At 33.9% G+C, this 14832-nt stretch overlaps 1 protein-coding gene across 1 annotated transcript; it reads left to right on the forward strand.

The window, feature by feature from the left end:
- Positions 1 to 2185: 2185 nt before the first annotated feature.
- Positions 2186 to 5814, forward strand: TPR12 (Tetratricopeptide repeat (TPR)-like superfamily protein). Its single transcript, XM_039041077.2, has 7 exons — positions 2186 to 2494; positions 2884 to 3749; positions 3834 to 4202; positions 4301 to 4634; positions 4722 to 4926; positions 5013 to 5113; positions 5188 to 5814. The coding sequence occupies exons 2-7, from the start codon at positions 2905 to 2907 to the stop codon at positions 5338 to 5340; spliced, it is 2007 nt and encodes a 668-aa protein (XP_038897005.1). The 5' UTR covers positions 2186 to 2494; positions 2884 to 2904; the 3' UTR covers positions 5341 to 5814.
- The last annotated feature ends 9018 nt before the right edge of the window (positions 5815 to 14832 follow it).

A 14832-nucleotide genomic window follows, 5' to 3' on the forward strand; every position in this document is an offset into this window, starting at 1 on the left:
AAAATAGTAACCTAATTCAAAGTAAAGGTTGAAAACACTAGAGACGATAACTTTGTTGATGACAAATTTTTCAAACTGTGTAAGATTTTCAATGGTTAAAGAGGTTTTACATAATTATAGTCAGAAACTTCCATCTAAACCTAAAATTATTTATTAATCAATAATTTAATTAAAAAAAGTAATTAGTTTGCTTTTTTAATTATTTTTTTAAAAAAGGAAAAAAAAAAAAAAGAACAAAACAAAACAAAGAGTTTGACCACCATGTCAATTACTTAATAAAAATGATCTCCGTTGTAGGAAAAAACCATCTTCCCGGAAAGACAAGTTAAATAATTAAGAGAAAATATGATTAAAGGCGAGAAGAAAAATAATGATAAAAAAACATTCGTTATTAAAATAATAAAACTAACAATAGAAACAAATTAAAACAATATTATATTGGAGTAAACCCATAATTTGTTTTTTTTTTTTTAATAAAAAAATAAAGTCGAATACATTGAGCCTTTGATTAGCAGTCTAATCTCCACCTAACAAAAATTAAGGTTGGGCCATGAAATAAAGACAGAAGAATTTCTCACATTTAATTATTTTGCCCCAACTAATACACGTCGCATATAGTTTTTGAACAAATCAAATTATATTAAAACACAAATTTCTCGACTCCGATTTTATATTGGAAATATATGGACACATCTTACAAATTTTAAATGATACACGAACATTACTTATTAATTTATAGATAAGATGAAGGATGTTGTTGGGTTTTGGTAGTTTCAGAGAAGAAGCACTGTTATCAAAGGAAAATAATATATAGAGATTAAACTTTGTTTTAATTAACGAATAATCAATCTAAAGTGCACCAGACAAGAACAACTTAATCATACATATCTCTTTTAAAAAAGAAATTCAGATGCTTTGTTTTTATGTGAAATGGGGCCACCAAATTTGGTGGTAAGATCTGGGTCTCTTTTAATTAATAAACATATGTAATTCATTCCAATAATAATAATAATAATAATAATAAAAGGTTTTTTTCCCCTTTATGCCGTAAAATTTATATATACAATAAAAGAAAATAGAAATGGGTAGGGACGCAATATTTGTTTAGAGATTAATCCCGCCCTGAGTTGAATCCCTTTTGTATGATTTATAAATTTATAAAATTTATAAAATTTGTCACATTTTCCTCTCTTACATACCAAACCAAAGGAAAGATAAAGTTGGTAACTTGGAAGCCACTCTAAAACTAGCCCATTATTTATTTATTTATTTGAGAAATAAAACTAGCCCATTAGTTTTTTCTACAACAAAAAATTATAAATAAATAATACCCAATACTAAAGCGTGGTTACTGAAGATACCCACATTCCCCCCCCCCCCCCAAAAAAAAAAAATAGACAAAATTTTCATCTTTATAAAAATACATAAGGGTCTGGCTTTCTACCAATATGTGTTGGAAATTTGATTTTTCTTTTTTAAAATTTTTTTTAAAAATTCTGTGATTCAAATATTGAAATTCTAAACCAACATTTTTATGTTACTACTGTATTTAAATTTTAAATTTTAAAATATAGAATTATATTAAATAAAGATAAAAATGTTATTAAATTATTTTTTAAAATAGAAATAAAACATGTATTATGTAATGTATTTTAAATTATATAATATTATAATTATACAATTTTTTTTGACATCAAATAGGTTCGTAAATCAATTAAAATAGTTTATAGTCAATTTTTATGGGTTGTTTTCAAATATTGGAAAATGAACCAAAATATTTACAAATAATAGCAAAATATCACAATATATCTACGATAGATAGATTACTATATGAGATATTTGTAAATATTTTTCGTAATTTTGTCATTTAAAATAATTTTTCTTAATATCTAGTGAGTAATTATAATCTAATTATATGATTTGTAAATATAGCATCAAACATATTTAAAACAACAGTTTAAATTAGAATCAAAATTTTGAATTGATTACCAACATATATGGAAAAAAAAATGAAATACAACTCCATTTTAATTAAAATTCATATTTTTTTTTTCGTTTTGAATTTATCTGTGAGATTCAAGTTGAGACATATTTTTTTTAAAAAAATGGACACATTATTTATTTAATTGTTCTCTCTTTCTCTATCATGTCAATTTTTTTAAGAAAAATTCAACCAATCAACTTTAAGATGGTAATGAATGTCTTTTTACCCACTAACTACGCTTAGATTGACTAATCAAAAGTGTCAATTGTTTATATGGAAATCATTTATGATATTAATGTGATTTAAAAGGAGAGTAATAAGTATATTGGGGTTGGTCCTTGTTTTGTAAGATTAGTGGAGCAGAAGAAATAATTGAAGAACCCTCTGTTCTTCTGTATATATAACAAGAATCTGCTCCATTTCCACCCACCCACCGCAAAACCTCAATTTTGCTTCCTTATCTTCTTCCTTGTTCCACTATTTTTCCTTCAAGCTTACAATACAAGAAAGGTATGATTCTAATTTTTTTAACTTTTTTTTTTTTGTTTCTTCTTTTTACTTCTTTTATGCATTCATTGCTTGTCTGTCTTGAAGTTTCTTTTGTTTAATGTTGATGACAATAGAGAGATCATTAATGAATCAACAATGTACCCGAAAATTGCTAGACTTAATATCATGTTAACTGCCACAAAAGAAGTATATATTAGTAAATTTAAAATATTTCTTTTACTATAAATAATGAACTATTGAGTACAAATTTATTTGTGAACATCAGCTGCCTCTGTTTTGTTTTGTATTCTTCGTTCTGTTCTTCAAAGTTTGGGAATCCAATTTTTTCTGCCTAGAAACTCAAACACCGTCTAAATCGGTTTTGACCCATTTTTTATTTTTTTGAACAGAATCAAATTGCAGTGAGAATTATGGAAAAAACAGCTGATTTCTCTCGTTGTGGTTTTATGAGAGGGATTTTTCAGCCACGGTGCAAATGGTTGAAGAAATCCTCTGTTCATTCATTACCCACAAACACCAACGAAAATGTCAACTTAAAATTACCCAAAATTGATAACCCAACAAGGGAAAGTCGGAGCTCTGTTTCCGACGATGCACCAAAAGCCAGAAGTTCAGTGGAACAAGATCAAAAGACCCCAAAAAAGCCCACTTCGGATCAACCAAGGTCTTCAATTTCTCAACAGAAGAATCAAAGTAGAAGACCTTCCGATGCTGCAAGAAGCTCCACATCGTCTTCTAATGGCTCTGCACAAGCCAGAGCGATGAATTATCATCCACAATTGAACGAACCCAAATCCCACATCCGAATATCTTTAAGTAATGGCGCGGTCTTGGGTAATTTGAAGCAAGTTGGCAGTGGGAATTTGTCGGCAAACAATAGTCCAAGGCTGAGAGAGATGAACTCAAGTCCAAAACTTGGAGGAAGTAGTACTGGAAGTAACAATATGGGGAACATTATTAGGAGAAATTCATGTGAATTTCGACAAATTCAAGGTTTGAGAGGTAGATTAGAGCCGGATGTTTTGAAATCCATGGGAAATGAAGCTTACAATAAGGGGAACTATGAAGAAGCATTGGCTTTCTATAACAGAGCAATAGATTTGGACTCAGAGAATGCTGTTTATTATAGCAACAAAGGGGCTGCTTTGATTGCCTTAGATCGTTTGATGGAAGCCATTGAAGAATGCAAAAAGGCACTAAAGATTCAACCTTCTTATCAAAGAGCCCATCATCGTTTAGCCACTACCTATCTCAGGTAATACAGCAAATCCCATTTTTCATGAACTTTTATGCCATTTGAAACCTTAATCACCAAAAATTGCCATTTTGTTGATTGTAGAATTGGAGAGCCTGAGAAAGCATTGGATCACATGGAACAATCTGGCCCTTACAGTGATATAAACGACATTAACAAAGCTCGTACTCTTCAGAGTTGCCTGAATAAGTGTAATGAAGCAAGAAAGTTACAAGAATGGGATACTCTGTTAAAGGAGACTCAATATGCAATTTCCTCTGTTTCCAACTCAGCTTATAAACTCTATGCCTTTCAAGCTGAGGCCTTAGTGAAACTCCATAGACATCGGGAGGCATATGCCATTTACCAAAAGGGTCGGACCCTTAGAACTAACTCTCTAATTAAGTCATTTAGTCTATCTGATAGTGCCCTTCTTTTATCCATCGAGGCACAAGTTTACATGACCATGGGCAGGTTAGAAGAAAGGAACAAAATTGATCTTCAAATTTAAACTTGGGTACTTTATTTCATTGAGGAATAAGTGTTTTGGGGTTGTGTTGTTATTTTTACAGATTTGAGGAAGCAGTAGCAGCAGCAGAACAATCAACACAACTTGATCCAACCAACAGAGAAACAAGTAGAGTTGCAAAATGGGCTAAAGTTGTTTCATCAGCTCGATTGAGAGGCAATTTACTTTTCAAGGAATCAAGATTCTCTGAAGCTTGTATTGCATATAGTGAAGGACTAGAAAACGACCCGTATAACTCGATTTTGTTATGCAATCGAGCCGCTTGCCGATCGAAGCTCGGCCAGTATGAGAAAGCTGTTGAAGATTGCACTGCTGCTCTTCACGCACAACCATCTTACAGCAAAGCCAGACTCCGTAGAGCTGATTGCAATGCTAAAGTAAGTAAATTTTGCCTCAAAACGCCTTCCTTTTTTGTACCCCCAATAACTTGTCTGTTAAAAGATATGGCCAAATTTTGTGATCAGATGGAAAGATGGGAAGCTTCAATTCAAGATTATGAGGTATTGATAAGAGAAACGCCAGGAAATGAAGAAGTAGGGAGAGCTCTGTTTGAGGCACAGATTCAACTCAGAAAGCAACATGGGGAGGATGTTAAAGACTTAAAATTTGGATCTAATTTGGTGTCAATTTCTAGCTATGAGCGTTTCAGGCACCTTGTTACTTCTCCTGGTAAGTTACTGTCAAAAAATAAGAAGAAAACTGATGTATCCATATAAAAAGTTTACATTTTTTTGAAGTAAGATTTGAATTGGCAGGGATGTCTGTGGTTCTGTTCTGCAATAAAGGCAATAAAAAACAGGGGATAGAAGTGTTTGAGCAAGTTTACAAGAGGTTTCCATCCGTTTACTTTCTCAAGGTAAATCTCTATACTTAGTATTTAGTTTCTGGTTCTGGTTCTTTAAATTGGTGCTAAATTTTGGAAACATTCAGGTGGAGATAGAAGATCATCCTTATTTAGCAAAGTTGGAGAATGTGAGTTCCATTCCAGCTTTTAAAATATATAGAAATGGAACCATAGTGAAGGAGATTCCAGCTTCCAAACCACATTCATTAGAAAGTTTAGTGAAGTTGTACAGCAGTTGAATTGGAGCAGAAAGCTTAGAGTAAAAAAAAAAAAAAAAAAACAGAGTTTGTTTTTGTTCACAAAAGATTGGGCTACTCCACTTGATTCTCCATTGGGCTTTAGACAACCCATTGACCCTTTATTGATTTTTTTTTTCTTTCTTTTGTTCATATGTACATATGAATGATGAAATTGGAAGGATGAAGAAAAAAACTTGCGTGGAGAATCAAATCTTAGATTATTATTTTTTCGAATCTTATTTGGTGGAGAAGAGAGAAAAAAGTAATCACTTCTAAGATTGAAATTGTAATTTGATTGGAGTGTGATTTGATCTTAATTAGTTTTTTTTCCTCTCTCTTTTGGTGAAAATTGTTGGACATTCTCACCTTCATTTATATTTTTATTAGTTTGAGTGGTTTGAGTAGTGTAATTTTATCCTTGAGGACATCAAGGAATTCATTTCATTGTATTAAATTAACAATTCCAATTTTTTAGAGGTTTTGTATCATTGATCTTAAAAGTTTGATCTCCGAAGGAAAAAAAGAGAGAAGAAAGTAGTACAAAATAGAGACAAAAACACAGAGAAAATTTATTGGATCCGTCCTCTATAATAATTTATACGTATTCTATTTTTTTTTTAATAAATAAAATGTACATATCTTTATATTCACATCTAAAAAGAAAAGAAGAAAAAAAATGTAAAAAGGAGTAAATGGAAGGTTGTAGAGGTGAGGCATGATTTGAGGAAAATGAGAAACACCGTATTATTGACTTGCTATCGCATGCCGGTAAGTTGGGGAAAATGCGGCAGCGCTGGGCCCAACGGATGACCAAAATGGTCGATACCCACCCCCTCAAATTTCTACTACTAAAAAGGTAAAAGAAAAATAATTAATACATTATTGGTACCATTCATCTTTCTACATTCCATTCCAAATTTTTCAATCATAATTGTCATATAGTAAATTATTTTGATTTTTTTTACAAAGGTATTGTAGTTAAAGTGTGGGGTGAAGAAATCGAACCTTTAAATCACGAGATTGATAGTATGAACACTATATTAGTTGAGCTAGTCACGTGGCAAATTATTCTTACTTATTTTTAAACAAATATTTTAATTCATTTTTCATGTAGGTAAAGATAGTGAGATGGATGCACCCAAGTAGTGTTTACAAATATTGGTAAGGAAAAAATGTAAATTTTATGTATACCCATCTATTGTCTATATTTTGTGAAGTGAAGGAAATTAAAAGAAAATATTTAAATGTCAAAATATTTACAAAAAAAAAAAAATATATATTTATATATATATAATATATATAATATATATATATATATATATATATATAATATATATATATATATTGATAGTCACTCATAAACTTTTATCAACGTCTATCAGTGATAGACTTCTACTACAAAACATAGATACTTCATGTGAGGCAAAAAAATCTATATTAGATTCGTATCATATACGGATACTTCCAATCTAAAATTAGGCAGTCTATTTAAAAAGCTCACTATTCGAGTTCAAAACTAAAAGTAAAAATAAAAAGTAAAAGACCAAACCCTAGAACCATCTTCACATTTAAATCCCTACAAAGTCTACTAAAATATAACCTACTTGAATATCTTCAACAATTAAATGAAAAAGTTTTTCGTTTATCTTCATATTTCTCTCTCTAATCTTTTTCTTCTTCTCTAATCAATACGAGTTGCTTTTTTATTGCATTTTATCGACTATTTTACTTCAACATCTTAGATGTTGCTTTTTGTATTGTATTTCAGTATTTGTATTGTATTTTGTACTACTATCATTTATTTTTATGCTAAATTTATCTATATTTTAGATTTTCTTAAGAAAAAAAACGTGTCTTCAATGTATCAATATCCTAGTTTTTTTAGAAATTGGTGTATCGCCGTATCCTATCATATCCGTATCTCGTATTTGTATCTTTATTTTATAGGACTTCTATCCGTTTCTATCACTAATAGACTTTTATCAGTCTCTATTAGCCTTTATAAAAAAAGAATAAACTTTTGCTATTTTATATAAATAATTTCCCTTATTTTTCTATTTTTGAAAATCTTTCGAAATTAAATAGTTTTCTTTTTTTTTTTTTTTTTTAGAAATGAAATTTGCAACCAAGTGAAGTATAATCCAATTAACTAAGCTCTATAGTCTCAATCATTCATAAAAAATTTAAATCTCCCATGATATTGAAATATTTATTTATTTTTATTATTGATAATGGCAAATGTACATAAAAACACGTGTCAATGTGTTATACCTCTCATTTATCTCAAATGAGTTAACGAAACACGATTCTCTCTTATAAGTTTTGAATTCTCAATTTGATACATAAAAGAACTATTTGCTAAAATACAAACTTTTAAAAATTTATTTTTCATAGGACCTAAGCACGAAAGTAAGCCAAAATTAATAGAGATATGTACAAATGACTTAAATCCATAAGATGAAATTATCAAAGCTTCTATTGTATATTCAACTATGCAACTTAAATCAACAAGGATTGTTTCTTACTATCAAATGAATAATAGTAGGCTCAAACATATTGGAAATCACAATTAAGTATTCGATTCTAAAACTTTCAATAATCTTGTAGAATCAAGAGGTTACTGATATTGGTATCTACTCAGCAAGTAATATCACTAATTGAAAATTTATGGACCTTACATAGACTATTTACCCTTTATATAGGTTACCATTTAAGAAATTGATTTAATTGATTTAATTAATTCAAACATCCAATCACCTCTCATAGAAAGAGTATAGTTTTTGAATTCTGGATCTAATGCATGACCATCTCCATATTAATTCCAATGCAGAGGCGTTACTTCTTTATGCTAAAACATAATCCTCTCTTTTACAACTACTCTTCCCTTCCTACTATGAATTTTACCTATAATATAATAATCCATTCTTCTTTCTATTGTCATTTAATAAAAACAAAGAAAAAAGAGAATTTGACTAAGTATTTTTTACTCCGTTGATAATTGAAGTAAAGATCATTGTTGATAAAAACCTCACACTTCTACCGCAAAAAATAAACAGAAAATAACAGAGAAAATAAAAGAAAGCAATAAATAAGAATACAAGAGGTTACGTGGAAAAATTCCCAATTGGAGAAAAACCACAGACCAGAAAAATTTACTATGTGAACAATTGCTACAATCACACATAAATCTCTCCCCAACTCCAATTACAAAATCACTCTCTTCAATACTTTGGTTTGCTTACACCATTTTTCTTTTACCCACTCTCAAAGTAGAAAATGCAAAAGAGGGAATTTAACTAGCATACATAACTTAAAGTACTTTGCTAATGGGAATGATTTAAAACAAAGGACATGAGTTTCATTTATAGGTTGGAGCCCACCCCCTCCCTAAAAAATTACGGAAACTTGTACTAGATAATACAATAAGGGAAATAATCTGACAATATAGTACATGTTTAAAATATTTGTAAATATGGAACATATTGACCGGTCAACTTGGATTTTTTTAAAAAAATTATCTTCTCATTCACTTTTTTTTCTTTTCTTTTTTCTTTACCCTTCCGTGTGTCACGATCATACTTCTCCAACCGTGCGGAACCATGATTCTCACGTATTCATGGTCAACCTTAAGGGAAACTCAAGTCCCAATTCACTTTTTGCTCGACCTTTTAAAGCTTCGTCGGACCTTATGTGAGGTTCCTTCATCCTCGTCGTATCTCTCTTCATCATCTAGGTTGCCAACAACATGTCCCCAATACTCTTACATCGCTTCAAAACTTCAATGGGATGAGTTGGGCCCATTCATTAGGCCAAAACAGACTTATAACACTTTAACGGGACTTATTGGGACATAACAATGCTTACTAGGCTCTATCGGTCTACTTTGGCACCTATCGGGCTTCTACCAGCCTAATGGTCGTCTACCAGGCTTTACCGGGCCATTACAATGCTTACTGGGACAACTCGGGTAAGTATCGAGCAAACCGGGAACTATCGAGTCCCACTAATGCTTCAGGATGCCATCTTGAGTGTCGGTATGTCATCATCTTTCTCTCTTCTACTCAGACATGCTTATCGAGAACCATTGTCAACCAACTCATAGGAAACAATCCAACTTAGGACTTCCCGGACATCCATCCATCCAGACATAATCAAGACTTAGACCTTTCCAAGTCCTTGTCGAATCAAAATAGTATATCGGGTGCTACATCGAACCTCTGCCCTATGGGAAAGGTCGTAATGCTAGCACACCCATGTCGTCCGGCACTGTCCATGAGATCTTATTCTTGATGAAAGATGCTCAAGACACTTGTCTTGTAACGCTCGCTCACGCCATGACATGCACATATAACATGGGGTAGCTCACTTAGGCCACAGGGCCTAGGAGTGGTGGAGAGCTGATACCATGCCTCTTCCTATAGTGCATTCTGAACATTTTCCTCTTTGGCACCCATGCATATGAACTTGGCAAACGGTCACTTACCAACGTAGAATGTCCGCTTCAATTGACATAAAATCCGACGTGCTTGCATATCTTATCAATATGCATCTAACTTTAAAGTCACTCATCCAAACTCGTGACAGAACCCTATCTTTCGAGGTCACGGTCTAGGCCCTATCTAGCCCCACACTAAGCTTGTTACTGACACCAATGATGATATGGTTGTTTGTCTTTCTACTTAATGTTCAACATGGCATGATTGGCCACTTATGTTGGTGTGCTGAATGATGTACCGTTCTCTTCGGTCGCATCATGACACTTCTCTTAGCCCTCTGTCTTTGCCATATGTGTCGACACTCACGTATCACCACTCCACTGTCTGTATAAGTGGGTTCAATCTACTATCTCAAAGTTAAATTATGACACTCTCCCCCACTTAAACTGTCATCTTCTCGATGACAAACTTGGGGGTGCAATCTGTTGGGTTGTATATAGAGATGTCCATAGGGCAGGGTAGGGCCGGGGATGCCATTCTCCATCCCCGTCCCCGCTCCCCATTTCATTCCCCATCCTCGTAAAATTTTCCACGGGGATCGGGGCGGAGATTCTCTGTGGGGAATCCATGGGGATCGGGTTCCCCGCGGGGAATTTTTCCCCGTTACTTTTTTTTTTTTTTTTTTTTGTAAAAGCTAATTAATTTAAATCATTAATGTGAGCAAATTTTAATTAAATAATTAACTTTATCACTAAATTGTTTATTATGTTTAGTTTTATATGACAATTTGAATTTAAAGATAAATTACTCAAAATTTGGCATAAAAAAGCTAATTAATTTTTTTTAGTAGAAAAAAATAAATATAAATCAAATTATTCACATATATAATCTAAATTTAAACATATTCATTATGTTTCCCAATAAATAATAAAATTTGAAATTTAAATGTAATATTTATATAATAATAATAATAACATCACATTAGATAATTATACTAAATAAATATGTAAAAGCTAATCGGGGCGAGGACGGGGAACGGGGCGGGGATGGGGAATGCATTCCCCGTTCCCATCCCTGTTTAGCTCACAATTTTTTCCCCCATTCCCTCCCCTATTCCCCGCCTAATCGGGGAATCTCCGTCCCGTTTGGGGCGGGGCCTCGTCCCCGTGGGGAAATTGTACATCTCTAGTTGTATGTCCTAAAACTCGTAGTTTATAAATAGTAAATATATATGAAGTTTATTCAGACAAGTTTTGTTGATTGTTTAATAACTTTAAATCCAATAAACTACGAATCCTTGCTTATTGTCATGAATACTTGGACTTTATGTGGAGACATAAACTTGATCAAGTTTGAGTAAAATAGCATAAACCGTCTATAGTATTTGGATTAGGTTGGGTATCTATTTCTGAAGATACTATTAAATACGACCCGCTTTATGATTGTTACAAATGTTGTAACGTGTCATAAACGATGTGATCAGTTCGTTCATGTAGAACATGTGAGTGAGGGGGTTCTACATATTGAGATTGTATAAGACAGACCATGAAATAATTACTGTTACGTATTAACACTGTTTATTGTTAACATTGATTAATTTCACTTATTGATGACCTAGATAACTTGATTTGAATCTTGAGTTATCTATGAACTCCTGTTTATTCGCGATTGTCCCTTGATCTGCATAGGTGAGGGTAAGCTCAACATCACTGCTCAATATGCCTCTTATTTCAGGGATAAGACCGAGTAGATGGCTGGGGAGATAGAATTTGCAAGATGGAATTCACTCCTACTCTTTTTAGGGATAGTAGAAAAGTTGTTCTCTTAAGAGCTGATCTCGGGTCTTGAATAAAGGGCCCCATCCTCTCGTTGGCCTAAAAGGGAATAGATTTAGTGATTAAGATCCTAAATCATTTGTTCATTAGAATGACAGTGGTACTTAAGGAGAAAAGACGTAACTCAGGGGTATATCAGTATCTGACCTAGCTGAGGTTATGAACAACCTGTGAAGGATTAACTTATCGATGACGATTATATCAAATTAATACATAATATATCTACAATGAGGAGAGTGCAACTACAGACTATAATGGATAGTCATGTTAGTTAATGAATGTTAATTAACTAGGTTAAAGAATTTGACTGGTTAGTCTTGGATCGATGGAGTCCATGATCTGTAAGTCCATCGGGTCTCCTTGCTAGCTCACTACGGACAAAATAGAAGAACTAAGCGAAGTAAGAATTTGAAATGTTCAAATTCGGGCTTTAGAAAAAATTGTATTTTATATAAGATTTAATTTAAAATTAAATAATTAATTTATTACTTTATTATTTTTTAGAGTATAATTGATCATTAGCATGAAAGTGTTTTTTAAACTTGATTAATGTGATTAATCAAAGCTAGGTGTCAAAGACAATTTAATATGTGAAATCAAATTTTTTTATTTTATTTAATTGAAATTATTTTAATTAAATAATTTCTAAATTTGAAAAATTGTATTTCAATTTTTTAAATTAGTTAGTGAAAAAATTCAATTGTTGGATTTTCCCAATAATTAAGTGGACTCTTAAGTGATATTTCCCAAGCTTGATACCTAAAGATTACATGCTAGTGGAGTTTGAGGTGGAAGACATGTAAGATAGGATTTTGCATGTATTTTTTCTATAAATAGTTTGGTTTTTTGATATTGTAAAATCTAATACTTCTTTGACCTTTGACCTAAACTTTTCCACCAAAATCTCTTTACTCTCCTTTTACTAAAGTGATTTTCCCTTGTCTTCACTAACAAAATGGTCTCATCTCCGTCTTCTTCAATCGGAGAATAGCAAGGATTTATCGTTGGTGGTGTCGATCAAGCTCGGGAGAGGAAGATCGCGGTGGGTTCTACAAAGGTTTTAATTTCTAACCCTTATGCATGTTTATTCTTGTTTTTTTATATGATTAGAAAGTTATTGATCCTTCCTTCCGCTGTGCATGTGCTCTTTATATTCCAACACAATCCACTTTCATTCTCGTTGGATTGCAACACTCTCCCTCACTTCATCTCGGCATCGTTCCGATAACGATCCAAACATGGGTTGGCTTGCTAACGAACTCGTTGAAATAATGTGCATCAAACCCAAGTATGGAAAGTGCCACTACGTATGAGCTATCTCACCCACGGGCCTTCTCGCGCCCTACTCTGAACTTGGCTTCCGATACTCGCAACATACGCATGACAAAAGCTCCGACATCCTCTCGCCTCCGCTAAAATGGGATATCTTTTCATCCCACACAACTTAGTCATCACAACTATAACATATACTTTCTGAGCACACATTATGATGCACCCCTCGGGGTGAGGCTCGCAGGCCTACCACTAAGTGGTCTCATCGTGGCACCTACCCACATAATTGTAAAGTTGGAAACAAAACACGACCCCCTATTTCACAGACACTACACTTCAGCCAACTCACTAGCCACCTTGTGTTGCAACGCTGCGAAGATGATTCTCTTGCTCTTGATGTAGCTTATTTTCTCTTTCTCTGAACTGTCAGACTGTTGGTTATCTCTAACCCGCTGGACTCAACAACTATGAAGCCATCCCACTTAGGCATGTAGAATGACCTAAGGGACATACTGGCTCCACACAAAGAGCGCATTCTTGCAGGACAATAACCTATTCTTACAAGTTACTTCTTAATCACTTGGCTCTGTTAGCCATGACGTCCGCCCATCTAGACTCATGATGCACAAATGTCTTGACTGGCGCATGTCTTCTTGACCCTGATTCTTCTGCCTGCAACCATTAGCGCTATCCCTCTAGTGGTAATGGTTCTTTCGAAGGCACACTACCTAGTACACCTTCTATGCTTCTTCTTGCCAATGGAACACCCAAACTCTTGGCAAACGAGCTTGGTTCTTACTTCCTAATGGGATGGATTTCCTTCATATGTGAAATCCGGCTTCGACCCACACACTAACTCTGATATTGACTCACATCTGCCTTGCCAAACTAGCACTCTTGACGCAACTGTGAAGTCTTCAATTCACTCTAAGGTTTCTTTCTCTCTACCTTGTCTGACTCCACTCAAAAAGTGTGGCTCTGATACCAAGTATCCCGATCGTACTTCTCCAAATGTGCGGCACCATGATTCTCATGCATTCATGGTCAGCGTTAAGAGAAACTCAAGTCACAATTTACTTTTTTCTCGACTTTTTGAAACTTCGACGAAACTTAGGCGAGGTTCTTTCATCTTCGTTGTATCTCTCTTCATCATCTAGATTCCCAACAACACGTCCCAAATACTCTTACATCGCTTCAAAACTTCACTAAGATGAGTTTGGACCCTTTGTTGGGCCAAAAAGGCTTATAACACTTTATCGAGACTTACCGAGACATAACAATGCTTACTGGGCTTTACCGGCCTACTTTGACGCCTATCGGACTTCTACCGGCATAATGGATGCCTATCGGGTTTTATCAGACCATTACAATGCTTATCGGGATAACTCAAATAAGTATCGAGCCAATCAGGAACTATCGAGTCCCATTAATGCTTCAGGATGCCATATCAAGTGTCAGGATGTCATCAACTTTCTCTCTTATGCTCGGACACGCTTACTGAGAATTATCGTCAACCAACCCATGGGCAACAATGTAATTCGGGACTTCCCGGACATCCATCCATCCAAAAATAATTAAGACTTAGACCTTCTGAGTCCTTTTCGAATCAAAACAACATACCGAATACTATATCAAAGCTCTAGCCCATGGGAAAGGTCGCAATGTCGGCACACCCATGTTGTTCGACACTGTCCATGAGATCCCATTCTCGATGGAGGATGCCCAAGACACTTGTCTTGTAACGTTCGCCCATGCCATAACACACGCATGTGCCATGGGGTAGTTCACTTAGGCTATAGAGCTTAAGGGTGGTGGAGAGTTGACACTATGCCTTCCCTATAGTGCATTCTAAACCCCACCTTCCTCTTTGCCACCCATGCATATAAAATGTGGCGAAAGGTCATTCACCAACATAGAGCGTCCGCCTAAAATTCGATTGACATAAATTC

The sequence above is a fragment of the Benincasa hispida genome, chromosome 9 (genome assembly GCF_027475165.1).
Source record: "Benincasa hispida cultivar pf3 chromosome 9, pf3_genome.v1.1, whole genome shotgun sequence".
NCBI classification, from domain to species: Eukaryota; Viridiplantae; Streptophyta; class Magnoliopsida; order Cucurbitales; family Cucurbitaceae; genus Benincasa; species Benincasa hispida.

Coding starts and splice junctions, on each gene's coding strand:
- TPR12 (XM_039041077.2), top strand. CDS start 2,905: ATGGAAAAAACAGCTGATTTCTCTCGTTGTGGTTTTATGAGAGGGATT. Junction 3,750..3,833: donor TTAGCCACTACCTATCTCAG/GTAATACAGCAA, acceptor TGTTGATTGTAG/AATTGGAGAGCCTGAGAAAG. Junction 4,635..4,721: donor GAGCTGATTGCAATGCTAAA/GTAAGTAAATTT, acceptor TTTTGTGATCAG/ATGGAAAGATGGGAAGCTTC.